This window comes from Cinclus cinclus, chromosome 7, assembly GCF_963662255.1.
Source record: "Cinclus cinclus chromosome 7, bCinCin1.1, whole genome shotgun sequence".
Lineage (NCBI taxonomy): Eukaryota > Metazoa > Chordata > Aves > Passeriformes > Cinclidae > Cinclus > Cinclus cinclus.
Genome location: NC_085052.1, coordinates 16,560,037 through 16,570,221, shown reverse-complemented (window position 1 = coordinate 16,570,221; position 10,185 = coordinate 16,560,037). Strand labels below are relative to the sequence as shown.

The window sequence follows — 10,185 nt, the reverse complement described above, 5'->3', positions numbered from 1 at the left end:
TTGGTAACTGACATGTGGAAGGAGGCTTTGAATGTGTGAGATCCTTATTGCTACTTGTTTGACTTTAAAAAATTAAACTCTGCATCTTTGCCCTTTATTAGTTACAGTGCTTTAGGAGCTGATTGAAAATGTTCTTCTCCCCCAGTTTCCTGAAGTACATTGCTGTGGCCACTTGGGTGCCTGAACGACTGAGCTGCTGCTGGGTTAGGTGATAACAGACTGAGTTAGCCAGCACAGATGTGATTGCTGTTTCCTGCAAGGCTTGCTCCCCCTGTCCAGGTGATTGGGCAGAAACAAAGCAGCAAAGTTGTGGCTTGCAGTGAAGGACAGCAAGTGGAGGTGTGCCATAATTCCCATGGAGAAGGATGTGTGCACAAATCAGGGCTGGGGCTGGCAAGGTGATACTTGTGAATACAGTGCTCGTGTGAGAAAAGTCTCATCTGTCTGAAGCTGTTGGCCTCAGTCTAGGAGAGCTGCCTGCAGACAGAAGAGGTGGTTCTTTTGCTTGCTTCTCTGGGTTTTGTGTAAATTCACTCCAAAACTGGCATTCCAGGAACAACTATTCATTGCTGCCCATTTCTGACATCATCTCAGGACATTGCCCAGCACACAGACTGTAAAGCCAGCTAATGTGGATTGGTAAAGGAGTGTGAAATCCTCTGGCATATTTGTCTGTCAGGCTACCCAGTGGATAACTAGGAATTTACCTGAATGCAGCATCTAACTATCCCTCTGCTCAGAGTGTTGTATCCAGCTCTGGGGAACCTCAGCACACGAAGATCTTGGAGCTGTTGGAGTGTGTCCATAAAGGGCCAAAAGCTGGTAAGAAGGGTGGAGCAGTTCTGTGTGGAAGGGCTAAGAGAGCTGGGGCTGTTCAGCCTGGAGAGCAGAAGGTGCCAGTGCCAGCTTACTGGGACCTTTCACTATTTAAAGGGGACTTATAAGAAAGATTTCTCCAGAATTTTCATCTCAGCCTATTGTGATGTGACAGGAGGTAATGGGTTTAAACTAAAAAAAAAAAAAGGTGGATTTAGTTTGGATACAAGCAAAAAGTCTTTTACAATGACGGTGGTGAAACACTAGCACAGGTTGCCCAGAGAAGTGGTAGCTGTCCTATCCCTATTGATGGCCAGGTGCTACAGGGCTCTGATTGTGTTGGAAATGGCCCTGGAATAGATGAGCTTTAAAGGCCTCTTCCAGCCCAAACTGTTCTGTGATTCTATGAAATGGGACATCATACCCTGGCTGGCAACACTGAAAGTTGCCTCTGCAAAGGGAAAAGTGTCTGCCTTTCCTAACAGAACTTGGCATCTCTCTTGGCCTGGGTAACTGGAGCTGTCTTGTGTTCCACAGAGTAATGACTAACTAAGAATTTGTATTTTTAAATCAAGTTCAGTAATGGAACTAACTTTGTTTTACAAAACAAAGGTACTCAAAAAAAAAAAGGTACTCAAAATACTGTCTGCTTTCACATGTTTCACCTTCATTTAATAAGTGAGAAGGAGTTTATCTAACAGTGGCAGGGAGGTAGTTCAAGTGATGGTTGCGCTTGGCAGCTGAGAGAGTTTTTTTAAATTTTTAAGACTGTTACAACAGACATGATGTGAACTTGCTTTAAAGAGAGACAAAATTTCCCCATGCATGCTCACCACTCCAGCAAGTAAAAAGAACCACTCTGTTATTTTAATTTGAAATTGATCAGTTCAAAATGTACAGAAAAAGCAGTACAAATTTACAAATATACATAATCTGATTTTGCATTCTTATATCATCATACTTTGTAGTCGTCTAGTTTTAAAAAAAACCCACTTCCCTAATACAGTCTCCTCTCACCCTCACAACATTTTATCTGAATCCTTCAGTCCAAAGGGGTACATGGTGGTTGGAGCTCTGTCCTCAGGCTCATTATCAACCACAATTGCCAAACACCATTACTCAACTACTTCATTAAATCCACTTGGCACCTCAGTATACCTTCTTCCAGTGCTCTTCCACATACCACCACTCAATTCACAGGTTATTTTAGTAATGAGACACGGCAACAGTTGCATGTATTTGCTATTTAGAGCTATTGGAAGGCTTGAGGAAAGTTGCTAATGTAGCTGAAATGCTGCCATTTAAGACAAAAGGATTTAAATTGCTGTCAAAAATTGCATTTAGACCAATTGTATCTATAAAAAGAAAGCTTAAATAATGAGCATAATTAAAAATTACTTTTAAATAAATAAATAATAAATAAGTAATAAATAAAGCCATTTTAGAGCTAGTGGAATTTTAACACTCAACCTGTCTTTTAAAATAATTTCTTGGCAGGTTTCTTGCAGTTTTCAGTGGAAGGACCTCAAATAATCCAGTGCCATAAATATTTTCAGTAGATGTTCAGGGACATTTTCATTCAGGTTTGTGGGAAGCATTTCAAAGCAGCAAAATGAGCATGGTCTGGTTTCTCTCTTCAGAATTTACCTCGATGGGCACTCTTTTTGGAATTATCTTTCAGGCTGTTGAATATCTCTTTGGTGCCATTCTGCCACTGAAGAACAAGATCCATAGGGGTTTTCCCTTCCTGGTTAAAAGAAATAGGAATATTTCATTTCATCTGGTGATGGCCAAGTCCTTGTTCTTTCTTAAATACTTGTTCAGTGCATCTGCATGATGTGAATTCCTTCTGCATGCACAGGCTTAGACTTACTCTTGCACCCCTGAGGTCAGAGTACTTTCGCTCTACAGATCTAGTCCCAGTCCTGGCCAGACCCACGATGAAAATTTCCTGGGTTTCAGTGGGTTTAGGCAAATGTTGTGACCAGCAGAATATGCAGGTGTTCCTTTTGTTCTAGCTTCAAGTGATTAGAAATATATTTAGGTGCAAGCTCAGTAAGACACTCTTCCACTTAATGCAGAATTCAGGTAAGAGTTTAATTAGGCTATGAACCACAGGAATTAAGTAGGACCAACTTTTATTTGCAAAGTCTGAGAGAGCAAGTCTGGCCTTTGGGGCTGTACCTTCCATAATTGTTGTACTCTGATGAGGGATAGTGCTGGGAGCAGCCACACTTCAGGGAGGTGGGCAGAGAGCAAGGAGTACAGTGTTCCAGTGACTGTTCTCATCCTTGTCCCCTGGCGTTTTGACTGATTGTCAGTCAAAAACATTGACTGGCAATGCTACTGCTGTTAGGTTTGGATGTGGGAGAAAAGGTCTGTCAAGTGCTATATTTTAACAAGTGGTCACAGAGCTGGAGCAGTGCCGCTGCTGCAGTGGCTCTGAGCACAGCCAGGTGGGGACTGCTCTCTGCTCAGCCACAGGGATTTGTTACCCAGCAGTAAAGTTATCAGCCAGGTGTAGTGCTGGGGCTGGCCTCAGCTGTGGGCATAAGAAAAGGAGATTTCTCTTACAAGCTAAGATCTTGTCTCAGTGGTGGTTGAAACTCAGAAGCTGTGCAGCGTGTCTGTCTATTACATATCTTCGTGATATGAGTAATCAAAATAAATGATAGAAAGGTGTGATGTTGTCTAAGTAGCAGATAGTGGGCTCTGGTTTTAAAAGAGGTACGGGGTTTTTTCATCTTTTCCCTAACCTCCCCTGTTACCCTTTCCCTGTCTCAGCTCTTCTTTAATTAGCTCTGAAATGATCTAATTAAGTGTTCAAAATAGTCTCCCGGTCTCGAAACCTATGGAACTGCTCTGGTGGGAAACTTCTCGCAAAGCATTTTAAAATGACTTCGATTTCGCGCCATTACTCACGCAGTTCTTTAGAGTCAGGTTTGCTCCGTGCAGAATCAGAAGCCTGATGATTTTGTAGCGGTTCAGCCTCACCGCGTCGTGCATCGGTGTGTCCCCTTCCTAGGGACACGGGACACAGCGTCAGTCCTGCCGGCTTCCAGGGCCAGCCCAGGCGCTCCGGGCTCCTCCGAGGCGGCTGGAGCTCTGGGGACAGGCGGCAGGCCGGTGCTGCCGGGGTGGCAGGAGAGGTGTGGGCGCTTACCCTGTCTCTGGCGTTGAGGTCCGCCTCGCAGGCGATGAGCTGCTCCCCGCAGTCGTAGCGACCTGTTCGCACCGCCACGTGCAGGGGCGTGCTCAGCAGCTGGGGGGACACGGACCACACGGTCACACCATGGGACAGGGAAAAGCGGCTGCAAAAACAGCTGCCACCGGTTACCTACTGCGAGCAAGGGTCGGCTTTCGTATCCCGTGTAAAAAGGTGCGGAGTTCCAGAAGCGCCTACCTTGTCTCTTGCATTTATGTTTATCCCTTTGTCCAGTAGGAATTTCAGAACATCCAGATTCCCACCCCGGCATGCCCAGTGCAGAGCTGTAGAATGAAGCTTTAACAGGAAAAAGAAGTTAAAATATTTTAATATTAAAAAAACCCACTATATTTATCAGTTTTCTAAATTAACGCAGATTAATTTTATGCGATTTAACCAAGACCGCTTCACAGCGATCACAGGTTCTAGTAAAAAGAATTGCTTCTAGTAAAAGAAAAAAAAAAATGTTTCTAGTAACAGCTTTTCTTATTTTGCCCTAATTTCTGCGGTGCTGTGAATTTCTCACTCTTCACATTCATTGCACATTGCTTCTAAAGACAGAGATCTTGGCAACCCTGCTGTGAGAGAGGATGTTTGTGTCTATTATTTAAGCTTAGATGTCACCTTTAGCCAGGTATGTGGCTGGTAGGTGCTAGTTAATATTTTTTATTCAATGCCTTTTGGGTTCTAAAACACATAGAACATGAAGCTCAAAGGAAAGAATAGTTCTCTTTTAAAAAATAACCAACTCCCCAAGTTATGCAAGTCCACAAAGCGAATTAAAACCCCTTTCCTCTACAAGATTCAACATCTACGCCCTGAGCTGTGCTGGTAGGGACGGTCCCACTCTGCCCGTCCCTCCTCCTCTTCCTCCCAACTCTGCGAGCGCCTGCAAGGCTGGCCAGCGCCAACTGTTCAGCCAAGGGAAAAGGGCAGAGAAGCACAGAAACAGCTGCAGAAGCTGCGGATACCCGGGAACCCTTGTGGCCGGAATTCCGGAGGAGCAGGCGGCTCTCCCGGGCACAGGCTGGAAATCCGCGCTGCCCCCGGCTACCTGCGCTGTCCCAGCACCGCGCCGAGCCGGGAGCCTGACCTCAGCTCTCTCAGCCTGCCCTAGGCTTCCTTGTTTGTGGCTCTCTGCTGGCCGGCACTCCCTGTGTTTTCCAACAACCATTTCGGCACAGGGAGGCAGCCCCTCCCTCCTGAAATCTCTTCTCAACAATGTTATTTTAAGGATAAACTGCAAAGACATTTTAAGACCTTTTAGTGCTCCTCCTCAGTAAGAAGCACTTCTATAAATGGTTCTCCTGGCACGTATAAAACAAAGAGCAGTGTTTGGAAGAGGTGTGAGTGGATGTGCATACCATATCTTTCTGTTCAAGCTGGGCTCCAGCTTCCACCAACTTTTTCACCACCTCTAGATGTCCTTCAGAGCATGCCCTGTGCAGCGCAGTGCGTTTGTACTGGCAATTGAAACAGCGCCAAGTTAGACATTGCATATGGCACAAAGATATCTCTAAATCTCTTCTCCTCCCCCTAGTTTGATGGCAAATGCATACTCCATGCTGATTCCTTTTGAAGAACTAATAGTTTTGAGACCTGAAATCTGCTAAATTTTAATAGCAACCTGATAGCTAAGAGCCGCCTACCCAGCATTTTAAAGGATAGGAGAAGTATCTGCAGTATGGTGTCCAGATTTAAAATGACACCTGTTGAGTTCCCCATCCAACATGCTACACTGTGTTTTGAAAGTGCACGATGGAGTACAGGGACAGTCACTTATTTCTGTTGTTCTGCAGAAAAACTTCTCTCTTTTTCCATAGCTTTGGAAGATCACCTTTTACAGAAAATCAGGTTCTCCTGGGCACCAACAGCATCTTTTAAATATAAAACTCTTTTGAGGTAATATGATTTTGAAGGGTCTCAGTGGCCACTAGAAATCTTGAAGTAGAAAACTTGCAGAATTTATTTACTTTCCCCCACCCCTTTTTTCCTCTCATGAGGGTGGAATCTACAAAACCTCATGATAATAATTATTTTTGCTCTCTTCTGTAGCAGGCTTTGCATTAGGAAGAAGACTGTACCTTATCACAGACATTTGGATCCCCTTTGTCTGACAGGTATTTTTCAATTACTGGCAACTTATTCTCCAGTGCAGCTTTGAAGAATGTGGGAATATCCACAGGTCCTGTCTGAAGGAAAGAATATAGAGAACATAAATGTGTGTGGCACAAACCCCCATTAATGCTTTCCCAGAATAAGGTACTTTGAAGTAACTTACAATAACTTCTGGTTCAGGTTTCTTTAAAACAGGCACTTTTACTTTCTTGCATCTTTTCTTCTTCTTCAGCTCAATAATTTTTTCAAGATCTTCCAAGTTTTCAAGTTTTGACCTGGCCTGTAATTTCTTCTTCTTCAGCTGAAACAAATGAGGGAAGGCAGCAAGTTGAGCTGTGTGACCACCTCTCCCTTTCAGAGTGGCAGGACAGCAATGTGATACTATTCAGCTGAATTCAATTGACAGTGGATGAACTTTGAAATAATTGTGGGTTTTTTTGTGGGTGGTTTTTTTCTTGGTTTTGTTTTGGTTTTTTTGTGGATGGGGCTAACTGACCATTACAATAAGTTGCTAACTATGCAAGAAATTCTACCTCATCTATAGTTTTTCATATACCATTATATATTTTCATATACCATTCATATGCCTCTTCATAACTTCCTCTTGAGCCATATGTTGTGCCATGAATTTAGACCAGGAGTCAGAGCAGCACTACATTCTCTTCTGGCACAAGAATTTAAAAAATTTCATGTGCAGCTTATGAGAGCTGGAAAGCTCCTGCAGTTTCAACTGACTTCCACCAAGTGATTTTCTTTAATCACTTTTTTAATGATGCAGCCCCTTAATTATTTGAACTTAATTCTCTTTGCTTAAAAACATACCCTCAAGAGAAGAACAAGGTTCAGAATGATCCTAGCATTTCAATCTGCAAGTGTTATTACATTCAGGGAAGCCACGAAGAATGTCCTGCATCCTTGATGGGGCAGTTCAATATATGTTTAAGACTTCTCCAAACCTGCTTGCAAAAAGCATCTGGGCATGAAGTCAGTGTGGGGCACTTCTGACACCAAGGGTGAGTGTGTTGCCTGAACTGAGATCCCACGAGGTGCCCTTGACTTCAGAAGGGAGATTCACAAACAAGAGTTAACTCAGGGTGAGCACAGATGACAGATTCTGTCCCATAGTGTGATTAAGGGTAAATACACTGGTGACACCCTGTCGTATGGTATACAGTTTTGTCAACTAAATTCTTATTCAAGTTATTTCCACCTCTTCTTTTTATTATTCTCTGCATTTATGGTTTGATCTGCAGATCATTGACCTAATGGAAAATAATTATGCTGACTGTGGATAACTGGAAACCCATAAAGTTCTTCAGAACCTGCTTTGAAGGAACTCAAAAATACCTCTGTACCTAATGATGTCTCTGCTGAAGTTTAAGAAGTAGTTTTTATTCTAATGTTTCTGAGACTGACTTTCACACTCTTCATATTTTAGAACAAAGTCTTATTGCCCCTGCTAAACTTTTTCATTTCCAAATCACTTTAAATTTTTAAGCCAATTGATATCTTATTCACAAAAAGAAATTAAAAATATTGTAGTTACTGTGGTTTTGGGGGAAAAGCATTATTTCTTAGGGATCTAGGGAGAATTGTCATGCTGCAGGAATAGAAGCCAGTACTGTTCTGTAGACCAGTATGAGTTTCATTTCTAAGTGTTCTTCCCAAATGTGCAAGTAAGTGTAATGATGTGTTTGCATAAAAAGAACATTTTCATGTTAATTAAGGCTTTTGGCTTCAGAGATGCACTCTTACATCTTTTGTGAGTTAGCTATTTTTGGTAGCAGTCATTAGGTGTGCAAGCTGAAGGTGTCTCACTGGCTCTGATTGCTCCCCCCTTACTGACAGCCTGCAGCAGGTGACCCTGGCCAGCAGGAGCTCTCAGGGTTTCAGTCAGGCAATACAGGGGGTGTTCTAGGTTCTGCTTCAAGGTGTCACTGCCTGCACCCACAGGCTACAGAGGTGAGCAGATCTCCATGGTCTTCAGTGGACTTTAGACCAGCCTCCTTTCATGGTGGTCTCCCAAACATTTTTCTAGTTCACCATGCATGTATTTCTAACTTAGAGAGAGGCAGAACTTCAAGGACTGCAGCAGTAAATGCATCCATGATGATAAAAATCCAAGCAGAAAACCCAAGTACCTACCTCTGCTTCTAGCTTTTTGTCCTTCTCATGAGCCAGATCACCTCGGGTCAGTGAGTGCTCAGGGATTGTCTTTAGGTCCTCCTGCTTCTCTAATCTTACGGCAGCTTCATACTCTCCATTTTTGAAGTCCTCAGGGAGGAAGCTGCCAGTCTCTTTATCATCCACCTTCTTCCCAGTCACCTGTAAATGTGATACAAGACATGATATAAAACATGATATAAGAGCATCAGTGGATTCTTGACTGCAGTAGCCTCCACCTGGGATCATGGATTGTCTAGGGCTGATTTCACCTCATTCCTGCCTTCTCTGGGAGTGTGTGACAGCCAGGACAGGCCATTCTGCCTGTGCCTGGGTTAGCTGGGGATGCAACTGGCTGGGGCACATCTCCCATGCAGTTAAATTGGCTTGCTGAGTGATTTCAAGGCTGGTTTTATCCATTGCTGTCAGTACCAAAGTCCCATTTATAGCAGAATGGCAGAAGCTATGAGGTGCTGTGTAGCAGCACAGCTTTCAATAGTTTTCAGAAATATTTCTGATGCCCAATTCTGTGTGTACAAAGAGATAATGTGTTAAACTTAGTAGAAGCAGATGTGTATTTTGAGAGTGGTTCATGTGGCCTAGACTGCCTTTCTGTTCGATTACCTTGTAAAATTTTATTTGTTATAGAGTCCAATGCAGAAGAAACTGAGAACCTTGCCAAAGAATTTAAGACAGCATTAACTGGTTAGGCAGTTGTATCTTAACAAAGCCATCTGGGAAAATAAATGCAGTCTTTTACTGAATCATTCCTGTTTCCCCAGTTTCCTGATCAGATCAGACATTCTTAGTCTGAATCCTGTAGTGGAATGTCCCATTACTTGTGATCTAGACCTAACTTTTCAAAGGCTCTTTTACATCATGGACAGCAGTGGCTCTAGGAACTGTTAGTTTATTGTTAGAAAACAATGCTATTATTAAACTGTTAATTTAGTATTATAAAATACTGTAGTTTCCCTGCATTAATATGTTGTTCCAGTGCCTTATTAGATTGAAATTACTTAGTGTGATCATTAGATTACTGGCTTCTAAAATATATGTAAATTAAAATCAAGGCAAAGTCAAGTAAATAGCTAAATTTTGGTTGATCTTCTGGTGAGCTGTGCTGTGATGTCAAATCCAAACAGCTGTGTAATTGTGTCTGTGGTGAGACCCTTTCCCAAGGAAAATGAAAATACAATAATATAATAAACAGTATATAAGTGTTTGCACCTAGAGCACAGCAGTGCTGGTAACCTGCTAAACCAGTGATCCACAAAAGTCCTCCTTCTCTGCCTGGTTTAATGACAGTCTAGAAAACAATTGTTTGTGAGTAAATGAAAGAAGGTTGCACCTACCAGCTCTTCTACTTTCATCATCATCGTCATGTTTGCTGCGATTGAAGGCTGTGCTCCTGTATGGCTGAAACCTCCCAGGGCTCAGGCCAGCTCTGCAGGGACCACCACGCTCACTGCACTTATATATCTTTGGGGGGAACTGTGCTTGAATGAGATAATATTCCAACCTGGGAAGCCAAGTATGCCCCTTGTGCCTGCCAGCTGAGAGGTGGCTCACGCTCATTCCAGACACGTTAACGAGCCAGATCTGGTGTCCAGGCAGCAGAGGGGCGTCAGCTGGGCGAGCAAGGGGGAGAGCCCCACAGTCTGACCACACCAGGATGGGAATCACAATGAAATGTGAGCTCACCATTCCTTAGGCAATGACTGCACTGCTCAGCAATGCGAGTCATTCTGTCCTCCCAGTGCCCACTAGGACAGCTGTCTGTTGATGCAGCATTATAACTTCATCTTCTTCTCTCTTTTTTTTAATTGACATTCAGATGACTGTAAGACTGGAAAGGGTAAGTGGCTTATGTACAACGCTTG

General features: G+C 43.1%; 1 protein-coding gene across 1 annotated transcript; it reads right to left on the bottom strand.

Annotated features, from left to right (window-relative positions):
• Nucleotides 1–2,452: 2,452 nt before the first annotated feature.
• Nucleotides 2,453–9,687, bottom strand: ANKRD1 (ankyrin repeat domain 1). The gene is made up of 9 exons (XM_062496610.1): nucleotides 9,658–9,687; nucleotides 8,285–8,464; nucleotides 6,303–6,440; nucleotides 6,106–6,213; nucleotides 5,386–5,484; nucleotides 4,220–4,318; nucleotides 3,980–4,078; nucleotides 3,739–3,837; nucleotides 2,453–2,563 (listed from the first exon to the last, which is right to left on the bottom strand). Exons 1-9 carry the CDS (start codon nucleotides 9,685–9,687, stop codon nucleotides 2,453–2,455), a joined length of 963 nt encoding a protein of 320 aa, XP_062352594.1.
• Nucleotides 9,688–10,185: the final 498 nt, after the last annotated feature.

Coding starts and splice junctions, on each gene's coding strand:
- ANKRD1 (XM_062496610.1), bottom strand. CDS start 9,687: ATGACGATGATGATGAAAGTAGAAGAGCTG. Junction 4,319..5,385: donor AGCTTGAACAGAAAGATATG/GTATGCACATCC, acceptor TTCCTGTTAAAG/CTTCATTCTACAGCTCTGCA. Junction 3,838..3,979: donor ACCTCAACGCCAGAGACAGG/GTAAGCGCCCAC, acceptor CCGTGTCCCTAG/GAAGGGGACACACCGATGCA.